The 26,370-nt window shown below is 44.5% G+C and overlaps 1 protein-coding gene across 1 annotated transcript in view; it reads left to right on the top strand.

The window, feature by feature from the left end:
- The first annotated feature begins 278 nt into the window (after nt 1-278).
- PPM1A (protein phosphatase, Mg2+/Mn2+ dependent 1A) overlaps nt 279-26,370 on the top strand; it is a 52,510-nt gene continuing 26,418 nt past the window's right edge. The window contains exons 1-3 of the mRNA XM_040332119.1: nt 279-548; nt 20,314-21,169; nt 25,279-25,396. Of these exons, the coding sequence (XP_040188053.1) occupies nt 20,336-21,169; nt 25,279-25,396 (952 nt within the window). The 5' untranslated portion in view covers nt 279-548; nt 20,314-20,335. The remainder of the gene's footprint in view (nt 549-20,313; nt 21,170-25,278; nt 25,397-26,370) is intronic.

Below are 26,370 nucleotides of genomic sequence, written 5' to 3'. Positions count from 1 at the left end.
CCCGGGGCCGCGCTCAACGAACCCAGAGGGAAGGCAGCGAATACGCTCCGTGGCTCATTGACAACACTGTCAACCTGTCCAACCACCATTTACAGAGTTACGTCACCCGCGTCCCCAGGCAGCCCCCGCCCACCCTCTCTCTCTGCTTTCCTCCTCAGTACATCCGGGAACCTTCGCGTGCTGTAGAGGAGAACTGGGCGGGAAGAAAGAAGCTTGATGACGCAGCTGCGGCGCGCGCGCCCGGCACACAAGCTCGTGCACGGAGCGCGCTCAGGATCCTCTGAGGTCCCTGGCTGACACTTACCGGCCGCCCCCCCCCTCTTCCAACCTCCGACACTACCTCCCCCTCCCGGAGAGTCGAGTCTAACCGTCACACCCGGGCCCGTTCTGCTCCCACCGAGTCCCCCGCGGGGGTGGGGGAAGGGAAATGAAGACGAGCCCGTCTTGCCAGGGCCGAGAGACGCTTCTCGTCGCCTGAATGGTGTGAGGCGGCGGCGGCTTCTTCTCAACAGACGGCACAGCGGCAGCGGCGCTTCTTCTCCCGACAGGTGAGCTGTATATCCAAGTGCGCAACGCGGGGGGAAGGGGAGGCCGTGTGTGGTGGGAGGTGAAGGCCTGCTGCTCTCCTCCTCGGGTACACAGGGCCTCAGCCTGGGCAGCAGTGGGCGGATAGCGAGCCGTGACAAATCCCACTGCGCAACCAGAGGCCTGCCTAATCCTGAGCGCCCGGGACGAGGCTCTGCACCGGGGCATGCTGGGAGTTGTAGTACCACACCATCAGCAGGGCCCAGACTCACCTCGGCCTGTCATCCAGTAGGCGTGTACCTTACACAGGAGTCCAATACACACACATTACAGGGACATCACTCTGCATGCTGGGCATTGCCCAGTTGTGCATGTTTATCCCCTGGGGACACCCTGATTATCACCTCATGCAGGTGAACACCCTAAAGAAAACATTTATCGCTGAAACTTACCAATTCTTAGATGTGATGGCTGCATTTGTTTTATTAGTGTTACTAAACCCACAACAGTAAAATCAGTCTATATGCATTTAAAGCGGTTCTCCACCCTAAAGTGGAGTCCCGCTGATCGGTACCCGCCCCCCCTCCGGTGTCACAATTGACACCTTTCAGGGGGGAGGGGGGTGCAGATACCTGTCTAAAGACAGGTATTTGCACCCACTTCCGGCCCGGCATTCACGGGCAAAAGACGGCATTGCGTCACATCCCGTCGCCCCCCCCCCCCCCCCGTTGTGTGCTGGGAACACTCGGCTCCCAGCACACAGCGGGAGCCAATCGGCGGGCACGGCGCGACTCGCGCATGCGCCGTAGGGAACCGGGCAGTGAAGCCGCAGCGCTTCACTTCCTGGTTCCCTCAGCGTGGATGGAGGGGGGAGCAGCAGGGTGACGAGCGATCGCTCGTCATCTGCTGTGGACGGCGCTGGACTCCAGGACATGTAAGTGTCCTAATATTAAAAGTCAGCAGCTGCAGTATTTGTAGCTGCTGGCTTTTAATATTTTTTTTTGGCGGAACATCCGCTTTAAGCATGCTTGTTATACTCACTGTGGAATCGAAGGGGTTAATCCTCTGCATTGTGTAAAAAAGGCTGTTTGATCTTCTCTGATACTCCTCCTGTCCCCAATCCATCTCCTGATAAGAGCCAGGGGGAACTCTGCACATGCTCAGTTTGGTGTGTATTGCTAGTAGACAGAGGGTCAGGGGTCATGCATCCTCATGGGACAATCAGGGGAGAATAAAAACTCCTCCTAAAAGCAGGGGACATTGCATACTAGTGCATTATGAAATTCTTACATTTGAACAGAGCCCCTGCATCGGTGCCTGGTCACCACTGAGGGGGTTGACAGGTTCCCTCTGCGTTTCTTCCAGGTTGCTTGCGGCATTGTGACTGGCCAGAGCCCTGATGACATTACTCCCACGCATTGCGCATGGGAGCCCTCTGTTCTGGCACGGTATGCCAGACCTTCAGAGCGCATGTGCCACGGACGTCAGCGCCTGCATGCAGGGTGAATATCCTCAAAACCACACAGGTTTAGGAGACATTTATTTTACCTACAGGTATGCCTTGTTATAGGCTTACCTATAGGTAAAATCACTAAGCCTGCAATACCGCAGATTTAACCAGACACCGATGGAGTCACAAGACTGCTATATACTGCTACAGAACATATATATTTAGCAGTCTATATTTAGGCTGCATTTACATCTCTGCGTTTTTTTTAATCAAGGGGGGCAGGTTTGTTGTGATTCTGCCTGCAATTTCAAAGTGCCAACATGTGAATGAGAAATCGCAGAAAGCACATTTGAGCTGTCATTCAATTGAACGCACAATGCGGTTCTGCCACACTGCAATTGCAGTAATACGCATTGCACGAAGCTTGTCGCCCCCCCCCCCCCAAAAAAAAGTTAAGGAGCTACTTTTGGGTGACTTGCTTAATGCTATGCGGGTTGCTGCGATTGCGGCACAATTTATCGTGGCATGATTCTAGGTGACATTCATTGTACTTTTCTGCAATTTGTCATTCACACCCCTGCGCTTTGAAATCGCAAGCAGAATCGCGACAAATCTGACCGCGATTCAAAACGCAGAGATGTGAATGCAGCATAAAATAACTGCATTTCCATGTTGTGTCCTGTGAGACCAGATATAGTGAATGCAGGGTCCTGGGTTTAGTAACACTTTTTAACACCTGGTGATCTGACCAGCAAGGCAGCCCATAGACTAGTCGTGTGAACTAGCGGCTTGAACACATTTTGATGTGGATTGGGGGGAATCCTCCCCGCTGTGTCTTGTATTCTGAGAGCAGAGGGAGACCTACAGAACACACTGGTCAGCTGGCAGCGCTGATCGACCGCTACCAATCCGACAGGGCGGTTGTACCGAAGCCGATCACTAGAGCCAGTTCTGTGCAACCACCCTGCCCATGTTACAAGGATGAAACCAGACATTTACCATTGACAGGTGTGCTTACAATGGTTAGCATTTATGTGAAATGTTTTTTCCAAGATGAAAAAATGGTTTGCTTTAACCACTTGCTTACTGGGCACATATACCCCCTTCCTGACCAGAGGACTTTTTGCGATTCGGCACTGCGTCGCTTTAACTGACAATTGCGCGGTCGTGCGACGTGGCTCCCAAACAAAATTGACGTTCTTTTTTTCCCCACAATTAGAGCTTTCTTTTGGTGGTATTTGATCACCTCTGCGTTTTTTATTTTTTGCGCTATAAACAAAAATAGAGCGACATTTTTGAAAAAAAAAATATTTTTTACTTGTTGCTATAATAAATAGCTAAAAAAAAATTCTCAGTCTAGGCCGATACGTATTCTACATATTTTTGGTATAAAAAAAATCGCAATAAGGGACTGGTTTGCGCAAAAGTTATAGCGCCTACAAAATAGGGGACAGAATTTTTTTTTTTTTACTAGTAATGGCGGCGATCTGTGTTTTTTTTTTTTTTATTGGGACTGCGACATTATGGCGGACGCATCGGACACTTGACACATTTTTGGCACCATTCACATTTATACTGCGATCAGTGCTATAAATATGTACTAATTACTGTATAAATGTGACTGGCATTGAAGGGGTTAACACTAGGGGGTGAGGAATGGGTTAAATGTGTACCCTGCATAGTGTTACTAACTGTGGGGGAAGGGGACTGACTGGGGAAGGTGACCGATCTGTGTCCCTATGTACAAGAGACACAGATCGGTCTCTCTCCCTGACAGGACGTGGATCTGTGTGTTTACACACACAGATCCATGTCCTTCTCTCTGTAACCGCCGATCGCGGGAGCCTGGCTCACATCGCGACCGTCAGGCACGCGCATCGGCAACTCAGTGATGCGCGCCCCCCAGTGGCCAGGAGGAGCGGAGGCCGTAAAAACACGGCGAGTCAGAGAATTACAACCACCCTGCGGCCATATAAAGTCGTACGGCCGTCGGGAAGTGGTTAAGGATAAGTTGGTAACATGTTACACGCATATTTAGTGTGTAACATGTTAATAGCTAAGCAGCCCCTGCACCCTCCCCATTGTGATAGCAGGCCAGGGTTCTCCCCATACCCGCTGTCCTAAGCTTAGCACTTTAAGACCAGGCCTATTTTTCAAACTTGTTTACAAGTTAAAATCATTTATTTTGCTAGAAAATAACTTAAAAAAAACACCCAAACATAAATATATACATCATTTTTTTTCTAACACACTAGAGAATAAAATGGCGGTCATTGCAATACTTTGTCACACTGTATTTGCGCAGCGGTCTTACAAACACACTTTTTTTGGGAGAAAAAATACACCTTTTGAATAAAAAAACAAAACTGTAAAGTTAGACCAATTTTTTTTTTTTAAACTGTCAAAGATGTTAGAGTAAATTGATACCTAACATGTCACACTTCAAAATTGCGCCTGCGGAATGGCGACAAACTTTTATCCTTAATAATCTCCATAGGTGACGTTTAATCGCTTATGGACCGCCGCACGCAGATTTACGTTGACAGAATGGCACAGTTAAATGGGCGTACAGGTACTTCCCCTTTAATTTTACCGCTATGTGGTAATGCGCAAGCTCCGTGGTGTCCCGCAATCGTGTCATGGAGCTGAAGAACGGGGAGATGTCAGTGTTATCAGTAAACAATGTAAGCGCATCTCCCCCTTCTATTGACATGTCACTGATCGAATGCTCCCTTTCATCGGCAGCAGTGATCAGTGACGTGTCACTTGTAGCCTCGCCCCCTAACAGTTAGAATCGCTCCCTAGGACACACTTAACCCTCCTACAGGTTTACCCCTTCACCGGCAGTGTAATTTTTACAGTAATCCGTGCATTTTTATAGCACTGATCGCTGTAAAAATGACAATGGTCCCAAAATGGTGTCAAGTGTCCGACATAATGTCGTAGTCACGATAAAAATTGCTGATCGCCACCATTACTAGTAAAAATGCTATAAAACTATCCCCTATTTTGTAGACGCTATTACTTTTGCTCAAACCAATAAAGGCTTATTGCGTTTTTTTTGTATATTCTTGGTGGGATATTATAGCAAAAAGTAGGGTTGCCCCGATACTAGTATCGGGACCGATACCAAGCATTTCCCAGAGTACTTGTACTCGGGCAAATGCGCCTGATGCTTCACCCGATACTTGTACTGTCAGCGGTGATCAGTGCGCGGGGAAGTTACAAGCACCGATCACCGCTGTATAGATTTAAAATTTATTTCCCCACTTCTCTCTACACCCCTCCCCCCGCGCGGCTTTCAGCTGCTTTAAAATCAGCGGTGATCGGTGTTTGTAACTCCCCCCCCCCCACACGATCACCTATGACTGTCCCGTGTCCTCCTCCAGCCCCCCCATCCGTTTTGCTGCAGTCTGTCTCCCTCCCTCTGTGTATCCCGCTGTGTTTCTCTCCCCTTCCATGCTCCTCCTCCACCCCCTGGAAATGTCAGGGTGGAGAGCGGGGTAGGAGCCGGTAAATCCGGCTCCTTACTGCTCCGAATGGACAGAGTCAGTGATCACTGACTGTCTATTCACATAACCTGAAACATTGTAAACTGTGATTACAATGTTTCAGTTTCCTTTCATTTTCAGCACAGCTGATGCTGCTGAGAAAGGGACAGGGGAACATGTGTCCCTAGTCCCTTTCTCTGTCTCAAAGGGGAGATGTCAGAGGTCTGTTAAGACCCCTGATATCTCACCAAAGCCCCCCCCCAACCGGGCTGAAAAAAATAAAAATAAAATAAAGAATAAAAATACAAAATAATAAAAAAAATTATTGTAGAAAATAAAAAAATTAAAGAAAAAACACACTGACACGGTCCACCCCCCCCCCCTTAAAAAAAAGAAAGCATTGTACATAAAAAAAATTGTAAAAAATTAAAAAAAAATTGTTTATATATAAAAAAAAAAAAAAAACCTGACACATGTGCCGCTGTCACATGAGATTTAAAAAAAAGTATCGGTATCGGCGAGTACTTGGAAAAAAGTATCGGTGCTTGTACTCGGTCTTAAAAAAAGTGGTATCGGGACAACCCTAGCAAAAAGTAAACAATATTGCTTTTTTCTTTTTCAAAATTGTCGCTCTTTTTGTTTATAGCGCAAAAAATTAAAAACGCAGACGTGATCAAATACCACCAAAAGAAAGCTCTATTTGTGGGGGAAAAGGACGTCAATTTTGTTTAGGAGCCACGTCGCACGACCGCGCAATTGTCAGTTAAAGCGACGCAGTGCCGAATCGCAGAAAGTGGCATGGTCTTTGACCAGCCAAAAGGTCTGGGGCTTAAGTGGTAAAAAAAATTCTACTGGTTGCATGTTTTGAGGCCTAGGGCTAGAATTATTGCTCTTGCGCCAACGATCGCAGCAATATCTCACATGTGTGATTTGAACACCATTTTCATATGCAGGCGCTACTCACGTATGCGTTCGCTTCTGCATGTGAGCTCGGTGGGATGGGGCAGGTTAAATAAGATTTTTTTTTTACCTTTTCTTTTTACAGTGCTCTTTAAAAAAAGAAATGTAAAAATCCCTTGTAATAGTAGAGCATGGCAGGACTACTTCAAAATATGAAATCTGGGGTCAAAAAGACCTCGGATCTCGTATTTACACTTAAATGCAATAAAACAAAATCCAGTGTAATTTGGGAAAAAAAACGTCACTTAACGCCGATGTACGTCGGCAGAATGGCACGGCTGGGCACATCAACGTATAGGTACGTTGTCCTTTAAGCCCAGCCGTGGGGTCGCGGGCGCACGCCCGGTGGCGTGCTGCCGCGACCCGGTCCGAAGCTCCGTGACCGCGGGACTCGTGGCCCCGATCGCCGCTGGAGTCCCGCGATCGGTCCCCGGAGCTGAAGAACGGGGAGAGCCGTGTGTAAACATGGCTTCCCCGTTCTTCACTGTGGCGGCAGCATCGATCGTGTCATCCCTTTTATAGGGGGACACAATCAATGATGTCACACCTACAGCCACACCCCCCTACAGTTGTAAACACACTTCAGGTCACACATAACCCCATCAGCGCCCCCTGTGGTTAACTCCCAAACTGCAATTGTCATTTTCCCAATAAACAATGCATTTTTTGCTGTGAAAATGACAATGGTTCCAAAAATGTGTCAAAATTGTCCGAAGTGTCCACCATAATGTCGCAGTCACGAAAAAAAAATCGCTGATCGCCGCCATTAGTAGTAAAATAAAAAAAAATTAATAAAAATGCAATAAAACTATCCCCTATTTTGTAAACGCTATAAATTTTGCGCAAACCAACCGATAAACGTTTTTTTTTATATATATTTTTGAGGCATATTTAATATAGCAAAAAGTAAAAAATGTTGCATTTTTTTTTTCAAAATTGTCGCTCTATTTTTGTTTATAGCGCAAAAACTAAAAACCGCAGAGGTGATCAAATACCACCAAAAGAAAGCTCTATTTGTGGGAAAAAAAGGACGCCAATTTTGTTTGGGAGCCATGTCGCACGACCGCGCAATTGTCAGTTAAATCGACGCAGTGCCGAATCTCCAAAAGGGCAAGGTCCTTTAGCTGCATTTTGGTCCGGGTCTTAAGTGGTTAAGGGCTGTGGGCGGAAGTGACGTTTTGACGTAGCTTCCACCCTGCAGTGGTATGGAGCCAGGCGGGGGCCATCTTCCCCTCAGTCAGCTCCATACCACTAACGGAATAGTACCCGGCCCCTCTCCCGCTGCCGATTTAAAAGTAATCTTGAGGCGAATCCACCGCAGAGACCACTCCCCCCCCCCCCTCCTCACCTTACAGGACAGCTACTTGAGGTGATTGGCTCCGCCCTCTACAGAAAACACAAATCGCATACAATTTAAAAGGCCCCTCCTCTGACCCTCAGTTGTTGTTTCCAGACCCTCTAGGAGCACCAACAAGTTTTTTGTTTTTCTCGGGGTCTGATAACTGTGGTTGATGGACCCCCCTTCTCTGGTGTCATCCAGGACTAATTGTGGCCAAGTCCTGGGTGTTTTTTAGTCATGTACTCCCAGGATGAGTTCTGTCCAGAAGGGTTCCCTATTCGGAGGCACTTGCTTACCTGGCTGAGGAAATGGTGGCAACTTCCTTCAGTTTTTTCCCCAGCCCTGCTGTGTGGAACATTGTCCTCTTCGTGCTTCGCCAAGGTGTACCAAGATGGCGTCGGAGGACTTCCGGTGACGCGGCAAGATGACGCCAGAACCGGAAGTCACGTGACACACTTCCAGGCGCCGTTTTTTTATGGAGCATGGTGCAATACATCACAGACATGCTGCCTTGTTAACAGTCTGCTGAACGCCAGACAGGTGCATTTCTAGCAGGACAACAGAAGCCTATTTCTCCGGCCGATCTCCGCTCGCCAATGGAGCTTGAGGACAGGTCTGAGGATGGAGCATCCGCTTGGATTGAACCAGCAGGAGCCTCCGGGTCCCATACTGCCCCCAAGATAAGCCCTTGTCTGTAGTTCTACAGCAAGGGACCTTTTTTTTGTATGGACCGTTTTTTGTTTATGTTTCCTGTTTCTGCTTTTTTCTAAGGCCAAACCAGTGAAGAAGAAATGCGGGAACTGTAGGGCCAGGCTCTCTGATGGTTATAAACCATTTTGTGAGGATTGTATTGCATCCAGAGCTAGTTCAGAAACTGCCTCTTTAAAAGAGTTAATGTCTTCCATGAAGGAGGTTGTGGCCTCCTTCCGGTCCTTTAATGATAGAGTAGCAGGGCTGGGACATTCCTCATCTAGTTCCATAGCTCAAGAGCCTTTAGCCTCGGCTAGACCCCTTCCCCTGTTAGTGTCTGAGACCATTAGTTCTCACAATGCTTCTGATCTTGAAGGGGAGATCCCAAGTTCTTCATCTGATGGGGAAGATACGGGTAGCTCCAAGTATCATCTTTTTCCAGTGCAAGATATTGACAAACTTTTAAAGTCAATATATACCTCGGAACATATTGAGATGCCACAGCTGGTCCAATCTGTACAGGATAAAATGTATAGGGGTCTACAGAGGCGGAAATTGAGAGCTTTTCTGGTGCAACAGTCACTTAAGGATATCATTCTTCCAGAGTGGAAGGAACCTGAGAGGAGGTTATTCCAGTCTAAAGGGCACAAAAGGAGATTTCCTTTTCCATCTGAATTCAAGGAGACTTTCTTTAAATGTCCAAGGTTCCAGGTTCAAAAAGCCTCCGGCGGCTTCCGTATGGTCATAAATGGTAAGAGTCCTGAACAAATTTGTTCTCTACAGACGTTTCCGGATGGAAAATATTTATGCTGTGAGAAATCTGTTGTGGCCAGAGGTTTTCATGGTAACCCTGGATCTTTAGGATGCTTATCTTCATTAACCAATCTGCCAGAACCACCGAAGGTTCCTCAGATTTGCGATCCTCATAGAAAATGGGCCAAGTCATTGGCAGTTAAACGCCCTTCCTTTTGGTCTCTCTGCAGCACCTAGAATTTTTACAAAGATCATGGCCTATCGATCTTCCCATATCTAGATGATTTTTTTGATCTTTGCTTGAGACAGTCCCTTTTTCGGGATCTGCAGTTGGTTTCGCGGACTTTTCAGAAGTTGGGGTGGAAAGTCAACCAGCATAAGTCCTGTCTGGTGCCCTCCCAATGCATACTATTCCTGTTGCCCAAAAGATTTGTCTTCCCGAGGGGAAAAAAATTGAAACTTCTTCTCTCCACACAGGCCTTCAAGTTGCTCCCGCAGTCCTCCCTTCGGCGTATCATGCAGTTATTTGAGCAATAATGCTCAAATGTCTCTGCTTCTGCCTGGCACTGTCAGTATTGCTGGCTGATATTTTTGCCCACACACAGAAGCAAATGGTGTTGCCACACGGCTGCTCTGTACAAACAGGAAGTAGCTGGAACTTCTCTGTTCTAGTTCTCTTTTCCCACTGCATTTTGGGATACTGCCTCTCCTCTAGTACCTTGCTAACACTTTATAAATGCTTTCTAATATACAGTCAGGTCCATAAATATTGGGACATTGATACAATTCTAATCTTTTTGGCTCTATACACCCCCACAATGGATTTGAAATGAAACGAACAAGATGTGCTTTTGCTGCAGACTTTCAGCTTTAATTTGAGGGTATTTACATCCAAATCAGGTGAACGGCGTAGGGATCACAACAGTTTGTATATGTGCCTCACACTTGTTAAGGGACCAAAGGTAATGGGACAGATTTAACAATCATAAATCAAACTTTCACTTTTTAAGGGTTGCAAATCCTTTTGCAGTCAATTACAGCCTGAAGTCTGAAACGCATAGACATCCCCAGACGATGCGTTTCATCCCTGGAGATGCTCTGCCAGGCCTCTACTGCAACTGTCTTCAGTTCCTGCTTGTTCTTGGGGCATTTTCCCTTTGTTTTTTTCTCAGCAAGTGAAATGCATGCTCAATCGGATTCAGGTCAGGTGATTGACTTGGCCATTGCATTACATTCCACTTCTTCCCCTTACACTTTTTGGTTGCTTTTGCAGTATGCTTTGGGTCATTGTCCATCTGCACTGTGAAGCGCCGTCCAATGAGTTCTGGAGCATTTGGCTGAATATGAGCAGATATTGCCCGAACCACTTCAGAATTCATCCTGCTGCTTTTGTCAGCAGTCACATCATCAATAAATACAAGAGAACCAGTTCCATTGGCAGCCATACATGCCCACGCCATGACGCTACCACCACGCATCACTGATGAGGCGGTATGCTTTGGATCATGAGCAGTTCCTTTCCTTCTCCATACTCTTCTCTTCCCATCACTCTGGTACTAGTTGATCTTGGTCTCATCTGTCCATAAGATGTTGTTCCAGAACTGTGACAGCTTTTTTAGATGTTTAGCAAACTCTAATCTGGCTTTCCTGTTTTTGAGGCTCACCAATGGTTTACATCTTGTGGTGAACCCTCTGTATTCACTCTGGTGAAGTCTTTTCTTGATGACTTTGACACACATACACCTACCTCCTGGAGTGCTCTTGATCTGACCAACTGTTGTGAAGGGTGTTTTCCAGGGAAAGAATTCTTCGGTCATTCACCACAGTTTTCTGTGGTCTTCCGGGTCTTTTGGTGTTGCTGAGCTCACCGGTGCGTTTCTTTTTAACCACTTAAGCTCCGGACCATTTTGCAGCTAAATGCCCAAGCCAGGTTTTGCGATTCGGCACTGCGTCGCTTTAACAGACAATTGCGCGGTCGTGCAAAGTGGCTCCCAAACAAAATTGGCGTCCTTTTTTCCCCACAAATAGAGCTTTCTTTTGGTGGTATTTGATCACCTCTGCTGTATTTATTTTTTGCGCTATAAACAAAAAAATTTTTCGTGACTGCGACATTATGGCGGACACTTCGGACAATTTTGACACATTTTTGGCACCATTGTAATTTTCACAGCAAAAAATGCATTTAAATTGCATTCTTGTGAAAATGACAGTTGCAGTTTGGGAGTTAACCACAGGGGGCGCTGAAGGAGTTAGCCTTCACCTAGTGTGTGTTTACAACTGTAGGGGGGTGTGGCTGTAGGTCTGACGTCATCGATTGAGTCTCCCTATAAAAGGGATGACTCGATCAATGCAGCCGCCACAGTGAAGCACAGGGAAGCCGTGTTTACATATGGCCCTCCCCGTTCTTCAGCTCTGGGGAGCGATCGCGAGGGGGCGCCCTCGTCCCTGATCGCTCCCCGTGGGTTTACGACTGCCGCATGTTACGGGGGGGGGCGATCGGACCCCTGGCCCGCGGAAAGGCGGGGACGTACATGTAGGCCCATATGCCTGTACGTGCCATTCTGTGGACGTACATATACATGCGGCGGTCGGCAACCGGTTAAGGATGTTCCAAACAGTTAATTTGGCCAAACCTAATGTTTTTGCTATCTCTCTGATAGATTTTTTTTTTTTTTTTCAGCCTAATGTCTTGCTTTACTGATAGTGACAGCATTTTGGATCTCATATTGAGCGTTGACAGCAACAGATTCCAAATGCAAATGGCACACTTGAAATGAACTCTGGACTTTTTATTTGCTCCTTGTAAATCGGATAATGAGGGAATAACACACACCTGGACATGGAACAGCTGAGAAGCCAATTGTTCATGACTTTTGGTCCCTTAAAATATATATATATATACAAACTGTTGTAATTCCTACACCGTTGGCGCCAGCTCACAGAGGGACTTCACAAGGCCGCAAAGCCTTTGCGGCCTCAATTACCGGCCCCCGCGATCGCACGGCAGGGGGGAGGTGGGGGAGCACGGAGGCACAGGATCCTGTGTCTCCGTGCGCCCCCGCCGCGCGATTGCGGCGGGCCAGTGACGGCCGGTAAGGCGGCCTTGTGAAGTCCCTCTGTGTCCCGGCATTGGCATTACAAGTTAAACAGCAATTCTAAAAGTGTAATTTTTCACTGCCATCTCCCTCCCTCTAATTAGAACCCCCAAACATTATATATATTTTTTATTCTAACACCCTAGAGAATAAAATGGCGATCGTTGCAATACTTTGTCACACTGTATTTGCGCAGCGGTCTTACAAGCGCACTTTTTTTTAAAAAATACACTTTTTTTAATTAAAAAAATAAGACACCAGTAAAGTTATCCCAATTCTTTTTTATATTGTGAAAGCGGTGGTTCACCCTATAAAAAATTTCTAACACTACATCCAGCCCAGTTCTGCAAATAAAATTACACTGACCTTTTTTTTTTTTTTGTCGCCGTATATAGCGTTTATCCTTATAATTCACCGCGGCTTCCGGGTAGGGAATCCCGCGGGAGTGGGCGTTTTTATTGACATGCTAAACGACGGCGCGCACAGCGCGTCACGACTTCCCGAATGAAGCTCGGCTCTATTTGGCACCTGCGCACCCGCGCCGAATAGAGCCGAGCCGACCCGAGCTTCTTTCGGGAAGTCGTGACGCGCTGTACGCACCGTCGTTTAGCATGTCGATCAATTGGCATGTCAATAGGAACGCCCACTCCCGCGGGATTCCCTACCCGGAAGCCGCTGTGAATTCTAAGGATAAACGCTATCTACGGCGACAAAAAAAAAGTCAGTGTAATTTTATTTGCAGAACTGGGCTGGATGTAGTGTTAGAATTTTTTTATAGTGTGAACCACCGCTTGAAAGATAATGTTACGCCGAGTAAATTGATACCCAACATGTCACGCTTCAAAATTGCGTCCGCTCGTGGAATGCTGACAAACTTTTGCCCTTTAAAATCTCCATAGGCGACGTTTAAAAAATTCTACAGGTTGCATGTTTGTAGTTACAGAGGAGGTCTAGAGCTAGAATTATTGCTCTCGCTCTAACGATCGCTGCGATACCTCACACGTGTGGTTTGAATACCGTTTACATATGCGGGCGCTACTCACGTATGTGTTCGCTTCTGCGCGCGAGCTTGTCGGAACGGGGCGCGTTTTCTGGCTCCTAACTTTTTTAGCTGGCTCCTAGATTCCAAGCAAATTTTGTCAAACCCTGATGTAAGCTATTAAAATTAAGTGCCTATACTGTTAAAAGCCAAAAATGGTGTTAGTGTGTTTTTTTATTTTTACAGTTTTACTATTATTTCACTTTTTTTTTTTTTTTAAATCAACCCTGTTGGGGGTGCCTCCACTCTCCATCCTGACAAATATTGGGCAGGGGTGACCTTAGGAGCATGGAGGACACAGGGGACAGTCAGGGACGATCGGTGTGGCAGTGGGGGCAGTTACTAGCACCCATCTCCCTGTATAGATTTCAATAAAGCAGCTGAAAGCCGTGGAAGGGCCGTCTTTTTTGCAAATATTACTTAAACTGTGTAGCCGTGTAACATTTCTTGCCTGAAATTAAGGCTCACCTGTAGGTAAAAGTGGTATGTAAGGGTTTACAACTACTTTCAAGTAGAGCTTTCACATGCAATAGGCAAATGTGGTAACCCATGGTTAAAGCGGAGGTTCACCCTAAAACAATTATATACCATTACATCCAGCATACTAACGACATTTACAGTATGCTGGTATTTTTTTATTTTTTCGCTGTACATACCGTTTTTATAGTTTTTTTCTTTTCTTACTCCCGCGGGGAATAGGAGCTCCTATGAAGAGGCGTAGATGATTGACGTGCGGATAAGGCGCATCACGTGTTCCGAAAATAGCCAGACTGGGACTCGACGCTATACGGCGCCTGCGCACAGACTAAGAGCCGTGTAGAGCTGACTGCGCAGGCGGCGTATATAGCCGAGTCCCAGTTCGGCTATTTTCGCCTTTATCCGCACGTCAATCATCTACGCCTCTTCATAGGAACGCCTATTCCCCGTGGGAGTGAGAAAAGAAAAAAACTATAAAACGGTATGTACAGCGGGAAAAATAATTAAAATACCAGCATACTGTACATGTCGTTAGTATGCTGGATGTAATGGTATATACCGTATTTATCGGCGTATACCGCGCACTTTTTTGCCCTGAAAATCAGGGCAAAATCGTGGGTGTGCGATATACGCCCATACCCGCTTTCCCGTGCCGAGTTTGAATACTGCGCCGGCATATACCGAGCACAGTACACTCGTGTATAGTCGGGCAGGCTCGGCTCCTCTCGCGCTCACGTCCTGGACGTACAGGACGTGAGCGCGAGAGTAGCCGAGCCTGCCCGACTATACACGAGTGTACTGCGCTCGGTATATGCCGGCGCAGTATTCAAACTTGGAGCGGGGAGGACGCCGCAGAAGGACGCCGGACCCGACGAAGGGGCACCCGAAGCCGCAGACGGACGCCGGACCCGACGAGGCCGCCGATGGACGCCGCACAAGAGACCAAAACTGTAAGTACAAAAATCTTTTTTTACAGGAATGTCGGGTCCACTTTAGGGGTGATCGCTATAGGCCGGAGCGCGCAATACCCCGATAAATACGGTAATTGTTTTAGGCTGAACCTCCGCTTTAATCACAACATATACACAGGGAAAAAAAACAAAGCTTTAACCATTTTCCCTGTCAGGCCCTGCGCTCCACTTTAAAACTCTGGTGGCCAGACCATTCTTACAATTCTCCCCTTTTTTTATTTGGCAACTTTCAGAGTTTGCAAAAAAAAAAACATTATTGGCGATCAAAAAACATAACATGATATATAATATTCTAGCTAAATTGCTACTAAGGCCTTGTTCACATGGGGCATACAAAAGTGCATGCCCATGGAGGGCCCATGTTTACCTGCACAGGTGTCCCATGAATCCCCATGCAGGCAGTCTTATTCATGTCAATTGGGATGCATCGGCAGCTGCTGCTCCCAACCTGACATCCTTGTCGGTGCAGGTTTTTTTAATATTGTATTTTTATTTTGGCGGAGGAGGGTTTTGGCAAGATATCAGATCTCTAAACCCCTGTCTGGCTTTTGAAATGGAGAAAGGGAGTTTAGTCCCTTTCTCTGTAGCCTCAGCTGCAATGCACATGAATGAATAAAGATCTCTGCATAGAAACTTCTATTAGTCACAAACTGACAATGTCAGTGATCAATGAACACATAAGCAATTCGTACGCATCGCTGTCTGTTTTCATTAGGGAAAGGAAGTGGGCTGGTAAAAACACGTTTACCAGCTCTCCATTCTGACCTCGATCCCCCTCCCAAGCTGTAGGAGGGGTTGGGTTGCCGGTGTATTGGGGGGAGGTGGCAGCACTTAAAGCCAGTGGAAAGCTGCAGTGGAGGTTGAGAGAGTTGGTGCTGCGGGGTTTAGTGAGGTGAAGGGGGAAAAGAGTAGCAAGGATGAATTGTAGGGGACAGTGGGGGGGGGGGGGGGTGTTGGTTCAAAAACTCCTGCTTATTGGAGGGGGGGGGGGGGGGGGTGGCTCTGTGCTATATTTTAGGTGAATATTTCTGATCGGCGCATTATCCGCTGAACAGTGCCAATATTTTGTTCAGAAGTGTCTGCTGAACAGTTTTGGTATAGTGAGCATGTGCTTGTAGCCAGAGGAAGAATGCAGGTCAGCTGGAAGCAGTGCTGTAGGTCAGGCCTCTACAAAATCCGGTCGCAATTGCGACAAGAAATTGTGACCTGGCGCCTGGGGAAGCTTAGGGCTGCAGAAGGCCGCAAAGCCGCGGCCTCAATTACCGGCCGGCGCGATCGGTGCCATCTTGTGGTGGCCGCTGGCATTACAGGTTACATTACAAGTAGCAGTTCTAATGTGTTTTTTCACTGCTATCTCCTTCCCTCTAATTAGAACCCCCAAACATTATATATATATATATATGTATGTATGTATATGTGTATGTATATGTGTATGTATATGTGTATGTATATGTGTATGTATATGTGTATGTATATGTGTATGTATATGTGTATGTATATGTGTATGTGTATGTGTATGTGTATGTGTATGTGTATATGTATGTGTGTGTGTGTGTGTGTGTGTGTGTGTGTGTATGTGTGTATGTGTATGTGTATGTGTATGTGTATGTGTATGTGTATATACTTTTTGGGGGAAAAATACACTTTTTTTTAATAAAAAAAAAAAGTAAAAACGGTAAAGTTAGTCTCGCTCTACCAATCGCGGCGATACCTCACATGTGTGGTTTGAATACCATTTACATATGCGGGCTCTACTCACGTATGCGTTCGCTTCTGCACGCGAGCTTGGCGGGACGGGGTGCGTTTTTTGGCTCCTTACCTTTTTAGCTGGCTCCTAGATTCCAAGCAAATTTGTCAAACCCTGCTGTAGGTCTATATTCTGTACAGATCTGGCAACAATACAGTTAAAATGGTTGTAAAGATGGTTTTTTTTTTTATACTTAAAGGGGTTGTAAGGGTTAATTTTTTTTATTTTTTTTTTTAATTATAACAAAAACATGTCATACTTGCCTCCACTGTGCAGTTCGTTTTGCAGAGTGGCCCCGATCCTGGTCTTCTGGGGTCCCTCGGCAGCTGTCTGGGCTCCTCCCTGCAAGAGCTAACCCCCGTTCTAGGAAGCGCTCTCCCAAGGGGGTTAGCTTGCGGGCACGCTTCTGTGATACAGTGGCAGCCATAGCCGCCAAGTGTATCACTCGCCCCATTTCATTAAGTCAGCAGCTACTTTTTGTAGCTGCTGACTTTTAAATAGGTGGAACTCCGCTTTATTGATTATATTTAATGTCCCAGTCCCCTGGGGTACAAAGTACATATAGCACTTTCTCCTCTTTCTAGGAACTATAGAAGCAGAGAGCCAGTGTATGCCAGTGTGCCTCTACCCACGATCTCTCAACAATTGTATGAATAACCATATTTCTGTTTTTCATGCAATTTCTCAACACAAGCGCCATCACTTTGAATGTAAGGGAGGAAACATGTAATTTTAACACTAAACACAGGCATGTACACGGAAGCACTCTTGTGCTTCTCATCAATGTCCTGTGTTTTTACAAGTTGGGAGTGGCAGTGGTGTCAGAAAAAGGCCTGCTTCAGTTGTGTGCAGAAATTTCATAAATGGCAAGTTAAAATCATTCATGAAAGCCTCTTTCTGCCACTCACTGGCAAATATGTTACCCCTTTTTGAGGTAGAAATTGTGGGGTAAAGCTTGTAGCGGTGCTGTTGCGTACTGCATCTCGGCTTCTAGGAAAAAAAGTTTGGAAAAAGTGGTGTGTGTACACACTTTAAAAAATAAAAATCCCCCTAGGGGACTGGAGCATTTAACCACTTTAGCCCCGGGCCTGTTTTTCAGAGTCGGTGTTTACGAGACAAAACCATTTTTTTTTGCTAGAAAATTATTTAAAACCCCCAAACATTATATATATATTTTTTTCTTTCTAACACCCTAGAGAATAAAATGGAAGTCATTGCAATACTTTTTGTCACACCGTATTTGCGCAGCGGTCTTACAAGCGCACTTTTTTTGGAAAAAATTCACTTTTTTAAATGAAAAAATAAGACAACAATAAATTTGGCCCAATTTTTTTATATATTGTGAAAGATAATGTTACGCCGAGTAAAATGATACCCAACATGTCACGCTTAAAAATTGCGCCCGCTCGTGGCATGGCGTCAAAATTTTACCCTTAAAAATCTTGATAGGCGACGTTTAAAAAATTCTACAGGTTGCATTTTTTGAGTTGCAGAGTAGGCCTAAGGCTAAAATTAATGCTCTCACTCTAACGATCGCGGCGATACGTCACTTGTGTGGTTTGAATACCGTTTTCATATGTCGGCGCTACTCGCGTATACGTTCGCTTCTACGCGCGAGCTCGTCGGGACGGGGCGCTTTAAAAAATATTTTTTTGCTTTTCGCATTTATTTTTATTTATTTTAGAATTTTTAACACTGAAAAAAAAAAAAAAAAAATTATCACTTTTATTCCTATTACAAGGAATGTAAACATCCCTTGTAATAGAAAAAAGCATGACAGGTCCTCTTAAATATGAGATCTGGGGTCAAAAAGACCTCAGATCTCATATTTGGGCTTAAATGCAAAAAAAAAATTTGGAAATGTCATTTTTTCAAATGACAAAAAAAAAATGTTTCTTTAAGACGCTGGGCGGGACTGACGTTTTGACGTCACTTCCGCCCAGCGGAGCTATGGGGACGGGCGAAGGAGATTTTTCCTTCAGTCTCGTCCCCGCTCAGCTGCCGGATGGTCGCGATCTCCTCCGCCGCTACCGACGGCTCCGGTAAGCGGCGGTGGGCGCGGGACAGCGGCGGGAGGGGGGGGCCCTCTCCCGCCACCGATAACGGCGAATTTGCCGCGGAGACCACCATTATCGTTAACGCGGCCGCCCACAGAAGAGATGAATATCTCGATTGTGGCAGCAGCTGCTGCCGTTACCGAAATATTCATCTCTAAAGTGAGGACGTATAACGACGGTGGGCGGTCGGCAAGTAGTTAATACCCTGTATAGAAAGTGAGAGTTCTTTAATACTTTTGATGTACATAATTCAAAACACTTTATCTTGAAATTCACTTTCCACAACTTCCTGTACACCAGGACCTGGGCTTGGAGCATAATAGAGCCAGGTTTGTGAGCCTTTCTACAAAATTACACCAAGTGTAACACTGGGGGCTTTCTTACATGGGAAAGCACATGTAAAACTTTATTGTAGAGTGCTGCAGCTTGTTCACTGACCAGTCAGACTGAGTGGGGGGTGTTAAAGGATCTATCCTTGGTTAAAAACTCCTGCAAATTCCCTACAGATTGGACTTGGTGTACAGAATGTGAACTGTCTCCCAGTACTCAAGCTCACCTGTGCCTCTTCCCAAGCAGTGAACACACTACACTGGAAGGGCCTGCATATAACCAGGAAAGGTTCCCTTTCCGCCAATATGCTTGGCTGTTGAAGGGGAACTTCACTGTACCTAGTCTCTATTTTTAAACTGATTTTGCACATGCGCATACAAGTCTTTGTTCCTGCAAAAGCAGTGATGAGTCTCTCCTCTTTCTCACGCTCAGTGGACTGTGGGGAACAAAGTGCCTGAGCAAGAAACAGCAACTCTCCTGCTCTCTGCCATCTCTGGCTCAACCAAGGCATAGAAGACAGTAGATTGCTCATAAACGAAGGAGCTTGTGCTCCTCTGCACACACACTTTGATTCCCTCTACATGCCCCATATACTCGCATATATGCTGTCCACACCTTCTAGGTGAGCAGAATTCAGATGTGCGGGCGTAATTTGCATATGAATTGTGGCGGCCAACTTCATTAACATATCAATACCGATCCTGTGGGGGTTAAATAAAGGGCAATACCTTTTTTGTTTCTCTCCCTGTAGCAGCTGAGGGCAGGGTAGAAACAGGATTTAGCTGGGGCAGAGTGATGCATAGGGCATCGTTCTGCCGCCTAAACGATCCCCTTTCAGCGACTCTCCTGGTTAGTATTCGGTACCTAAGACGCACATACATTTTCCCCCCCGTTTTTTTGGGGGTAGAAAGTGCGTCTTATGGAGTGAAAAATACGGTAATTTGCATAAAATGATGACTTGTACAGTGCATGCAGGTTCTCGTGCAGACAGTGCAAGTGGTCGTTTGCTCTGTAACAGTATATTGAAGTAAAACTGTAGGTTGGTTCATTTTTGTCTGGACATCCATAGTCTTATCCTTTCCTGCTTGAAGTTGTTAAACCTATAGATTGTAACTAATGTTTTAGCATGTACCCGATTTTCAATTTAGTTATAAGGCAGATAAGGGGACTGTAATTTTGGTTGCATGTTTGCATATCCTAAATGGTCTACAAAATATGCAGTCTGATTTCTTGTGAATGAGTGCTCAGGCCTAGCATATTCAGCATTGGGAACCAGTAGGTTTAAGTGGAAAGGAACATGTGATTTCTGTTCAAATAAAAGCTTTTTAGACTATATGTGGAAACTTGTGGCTGAAGATTTTTTTCATTTTTTTTCCCCCCTCCCTACAGGTTTAAAAAGAATTGAGAAACTATGGGGGCATTTTTAGACAAGCCAAAGATGGAAAAGCATAATGCCCAGGGGCATGGTAATGCACTGCGTTATGGGCTTAGTAGCATGCAAGGTTGGCGGGTTGAGATGGAAGATGCACATACGGCTGTGATTGGTTTGCCAAATGGACTTGATGGGTGGTCGTTCTTTGCTGTATATGATGGTCATGCTGGTTCCCAGGTTGCCAAATACTGCTGTGAGCATTTGCTGGACCACATCACAAGCAACCAGGATTTCAAAGGGACTGATGGACATCCGTCTGTGGAAAGTGTAAAAATTGGAATCAGAACAGGTTTTCTCCAAATTGATGAACATATGCGAGTCATTTCTGAGAAGAAACATGGTGCCGATAGAAGCGGGTCTACAGCAGTGGGTGTTATGATTTCCCCTCATCACATTTATTTTATCAACTGTGGCGACTCAAGAGGATTACTTTGTAGAAGCAAGAAAGTTCATTTCTTTACACAGGATCACAAACCAAGCAATCCACTTGAAAAAGAGCGTATACAAAATGCTGGTGGATCTGTGATGATTCAGCGTGTAAATGGATCGCTTGCAGTTTCAAGGGCTCTAGGTGACTTTGATTACAAATGTGTCCACGGAAAAGGCCCCACAGAGCAGCTTGTATCACCAGAGCCTGAAGTTTATGAAATTGAGCGGTCAGAAGAGGACGACCAGTTTATAATTCTGGCATGTGATGGTATTTGGGATGTCATGGGAAATGAGGAGCTGTGCGACTTTGTAAGGTCAAGACTAGAAGTTACAGATGACCTTGAAAAAGTTTGTAATGAAATTGTAGACACCTGTCTATACAAGGTACAGTACATTTTTATTTTATTTTTTGTCTAGATTATAAATGGTTTTCTAGTACATTGGCTTAAATGCCAAGTTCACTTTTTTTTTTGCAGAAATAACAAAGCTTTCCATTTTTATTCTACACTCGCCTCACTATCCTCATAGCAGATTAAAAAACCTCCATTACTTCTGCCATACTTCCTGGACGGTCTATACATTTTGACACAGGAAGGAGTTGACAGCTGACCTCATAAGCACACACCCTGCATCTACCCTCCTACCTACTACTCGCCTCCAGGTGCACCTTTTTTTTTTTAATGAAATGCAATCAATCAGTGATCAGCTATGAGGACAGTGTGTAGAATAAATAGAAAGTTATGTCATTTTTTTTTCTGCAAAATTACTACATTATTACTATATTGGTACATAGGGGAGTTGGAATTTAGAGGAAAACAAAGGCTTTTAAAGTATATTTGTCAAAATGTTTGGGGAGATTATACTCTTCACTTGTGGATACAAGTAGTATAAGAAATCTCTCCAAACAGAGGGGAATGCCCTCTTAGTGTTTTGTCACCAGAACTGGTGTCCCCATTGAAAAATGTTCTCTTTATATTCAGGTGCCTACTCCAAACTTTGGATTTTTCTTCAATTTCAGTCTTATGACAATGGCCACCTAAAAAAAAAAAAAAAACAATTGCACAAAATAGGAATGATATGGGAGTCCCACCTATTTAAAAAAACTGCCGTACTCACCGATCTGATATTTGGGGGGGGTCTAATCAGATAAATATAAACCAAATTGAAAAAATAAGATACGCACACTCCCTAAAGAGTTGACTATAAAAAATTAATGCTTAAAGCAAATATCAAAAAATTAATAGACATAAAAAAACCTGATCCCCTATATTAAATAGGGAACACTACCCAGAACATCCCCCATAGGTAAATCTCCCAGCAGCAATATGAAAGTAACTAATGTGGGACAGAATCCCCTTCAAAGAAGAGGGGGAAAAAACACAATATGCACACCCACCCTCCCCAATATCAAGCACCTCCTAATACACCTAATGGTAGACAAAGTCACTATCTAATAAACCCCTTATGTTTTCCTACGCAGGGCAGTGAATTCCTGTAAAAATACAGGCAATGAATATACACTGTATATTGTCTACCATTAGGTGTATTAGGAGGTGCTTGATATTGGGGAGGGTGTGTGTGTGTGTGTATATATATATATATATATATATATATATATATATATATATATATATATATATATATATATATATATATATATATATATATATATATATATATAATTTTTTTTTTGTTTTCCCCTTGTTTTAAAGGGGTTTCTGTCCCACATTAGGGCCCTTTCACACTGGTGCGTTTTTTGCCGCGTTTTCGCGGTAAAAATAGCGCTATTAAAACGCTCCCCATGCCCCTCTCCATTGAAATGAATTAAAAACGTTGTAAAATCGCGGTGTTTTACCGCGATTTTAACACTCCGTTTTAACCGCGGTTTTTAATTCATTCCAATGGAGGGGGCATGGGGAGTGTTTTATGGGCGTTTTAATAGCGCTATTTTTACCGCAAAAAAAGCGGGAAAAACTTACCAGTGTGAAAGGGCCCTTGGTTGCTTGCATATTGCAGCACCTATTTAATATAAGGGATCATGTTTTTTATGTCTTAATTTTTTGATATTTGATTCAAGTATTAATAGATTTTTGTAGTCAACTTCAGGGAGTGTATGTATCTTATTTTTTCAATTTGATTTTCTCAAAAAAATTAAAAAAAAAAAAAAACAACCCTCACCAACATTCTAAACCCTCCCTGCTCTGCTGGGGGGGGGAAAGGCTTGGGTCCACTTTATTTTTTACTTTAAAGAGAAAGCATAATGGGTGACTTTTATCAAGCAAATTAACACAATTCGTTCCATATCAGATTGTCTCCTTCAGTTTGTGTGACAGGCTTATAGTCCTGGGCAGCTAAGTGTGACCATTGGCAAAATTCAAGTCAAATGTATTGCTGAAGATAAGACAAATTAAGGCTCTAAATACACCTAATTAAGTGGTTAGGGTTCATTCAGTCACCAGTGTGACTCAGTCAAGTTAGGAATTATGACTCTGGCTCTCTCCTTGTATTGGGTGATAAATATTACCCCAGTGTCCCCCAAATTTTTTGCAGTGAGTACCTATTGAGGAGTTGTGTTTTCAGCATATTTTGCAAGCTTGATCTTCGAAAATGTTTTTAAATATAAAGGATTAGACAGATCTGGCTGGTTTTGTGCAACCACCTCAGCTTTCTGTTGAGATAAGATACTAACTACATAGTGTGCTGACTCAGACATGCATTGTGAGGAGGAGCAGTAAAACACCACCGTGTAGCACTTTAAAGGTGCGAGCAAGGTCTGCATAAGTACTGTTTTTTTTTTTTAATATAAATAACATACTCTGTGTTGTCTGGTGTAAGCCACCGCTCCATTCAGGACCACTGGGTCCTGTGGCTCCATCTTATATGATGTCTCCACATGAGCTAACCCACACCTCACGCATCTTCAGTACAGGGAAGATTATTATGGTGCATGTGCAGGAGATTTTTTCTTGAGCATGCACAATGAGGCGAGATTGCCCGATGTTTCCTGCAAATGTAAGACACAAGTATCCCAAAATGATCTAGGTTTTGGGTGTTCATTCTCACCTAAGTGAGAAAGTAGAAAGTGTGGCTCTGGATCTCACACAAAAAGCACTTAAACCCCCCCCAATTGTAGCATCAGGGGTAGAAAATAAAAATGAAAGCTGCAAAGAGGCTGAGTGGGCGGCTGTGGGCTCCAGAGACAGCCCTGCTGGGCAGACGCAAGAAAGCTGGGAGAGTGGTGTGGTGTTTAGGAATAGCCCAGGATTTGGTGACCCTGGCAAATTATTTTTTGACCCCCGAGGGGGTGCCGACCCCCAGGTTGAGAACCACTGCTCCTGGCGATCTCCTGGAACACGTGGGAGGTCCCAGGAGATCGCCTGTCCACTCATAGAGTGCAGCGCGACTTGTGCATGCGCAGTGAGTGCCCGGCCGTGAAGCCGAAAGCTGTCGCGGCAGGGTGCCCACAATGTGAATGGAGGCGCTGGCGGAGATGAGGGGGGTGAGGAGCGACACTCCAGTCGGCTGTATTGCTGGACCGTGGAGCAGGTAGGTCGTTTTTAATGAGGGTGAGCAATTGGACCTACTTACAAGCTTTTGCAGGTGAGATAATTCGAGAAAGCGGATTAAAATATTTCCCCATCTAAATATTTTGGGGAGTGTTTGAGAGTTGATATTGGTGGGGGGGGTTGCATTTGTACTTCTCCCTGAAGCCCCTAAAAGTGCCATGCAATGGTTTACCACGCCTTATTTAACTAAACTAATCTGCGAGTAGCAGCCAGTATTGCTGGGAACCAGGACCAGAAAAGGTAACAATCATATTTTCCATAAACTCTAGGAAAAGTACAAATGTATAGCCTAGTGCTGTTCTCATTTAACCTCTTTAGTCCCTGAGGGTTTTACCCCCTTAATGACCAGGCCATTTTTTGTGATACGGCACTGCTTTACTTTAACTGACAACTGCGTGGTCGTGCGACACTACCCAAAAGATATACATGTGTGTGTGTGTGTGTGTGTGTGTGTGTGTGTGTTTTTTTCTACAAATAGAGCTTTCATTTGGTATTTGCTGACCTCTATTTTTTTTTTTTTTTTTTTTTTTTGCTATAAACAAAACTAAAGTGATAATTTTGAAGAGAATGTTTTTTTACTTTCTGCTATAATATCCAATAAATGTATATTTTTTAATCAAATTTCTACATCAATTTAGGTCACTGGTCCCCTTTTTTGGGGGGACCAGTGACACTCCTAGTGATCAGTGCTAAAAATATGCACTGTTACTGTGACAGATTTAATGCGCCAGTTGATTTTTAGTGGCAGAACGGACCAAGAGCTAGTTTTATGTTGTGCGTTTTTAGTACTGGTTGAAGTGGACCAATACATTTATAGCCACATCTAATGCTTACTCAATCTGTTAATTGTTTACTTTTTAAAATGTCTGTTTACAGTATTCTGGTAGAAAAGATGTTTAAACAATTTTTTTTTTTTTTTTTTTATAGGGAAGCCGAGACAACATGAGTGTCGTAGTGATCTGTTTTCCAAGTGCTCCAAAAGTGTCACCAGAGGCAGTGAAGAGAGAAGCGGAATTGGACAAATACCTGGAAAGCAGAGTAGAAGGTGGATCATTTAACCAAAATAAATAACCTATTGCATAGTGTTTTTGCTTCTGTTTGTATGCCTTCAAGTGCCATTTAAATGTGGGGTTCAAAAGGGGACTATTGTCTATTTGGTATGAGCTTTGTCTCCTGACAATGTTAAATCGCATATCCCATGTCATTTCTACGGAAGAATTTAAAGGCTCATTAGTACCCTAGCACATGCTGAGCTACAATCATGTCAGGGTAGGTAGACCAAAGACCTTTTTATAGACACTAATGTAACAAAGTTTGAACAGAATATTCACAGCTGTATTGTGATCTTCAGTATGATTAATAATCATTTTGGTATAGTATAAATATGGCATGAGATTTCTTTTTGTTTTAATAGCCAAACCTTTTTTTTTTTTTTTTTTACGTCTCCTACTTTTAAGAAATCTCTAATCATTTCAAAAGACTTAAAATTCCAACCTTATCAGACAGCTGTTTTTAGTACTTGGAGCTGGGAAGTTGTACTTCATAGTGTTGTGTTGTCGTCGTCCCCCCCCCCCCCCCGGGGCGCCAGTGTTCAGATTTCCCCACCTGAATTTGCAGTTCTTCCAACTGCCTCAGATGGTTACAAAGCCAAATCGTGCATACCTGAGGTGCATTTTCTATAATGTATAATAGACAAGTAAAGGTCAGACACATTAAAGCTGTCTGTATTCTACTGGACCGGCTGAATTTTAGAGTATATACTCCCCCGTTATAAGTCCATTGTTTACTTCTGTGAAGGGACATGTTGGAAACTTTTTTGTAGGTCTGCAGCCTGACCTGATCAGTGTATTCTGATAGCAGCTGGTGCAGCAGGCCTTCACCCACCTTGGTTGTGTGGCTGGTGGAACTTTTATTTTTTTATTTTTTTACAGCCTGCTGACTGAACAAAAAAACAATATAGCCAACTTAAGTAAGACTACCTTTACAACAAATTAGCTTGGTTGTGGTGCAGTATTTCTC

This window comes from Rana temporaria, chromosome 13 (genome assembly GCF_905171775.1).
Source record: "Rana temporaria chromosome 13, aRanTem1.1, whole genome shotgun sequence".
NCBI classification, from domain to species: domain Eukaryota; kingdom Metazoa; phylum Chordata; class Amphibia; order Anura; family Ranidae; genus Rana; species Rana temporaria.
This window is presented reverse-complemented; position numbering and strand designations above follow the sequence as displayed.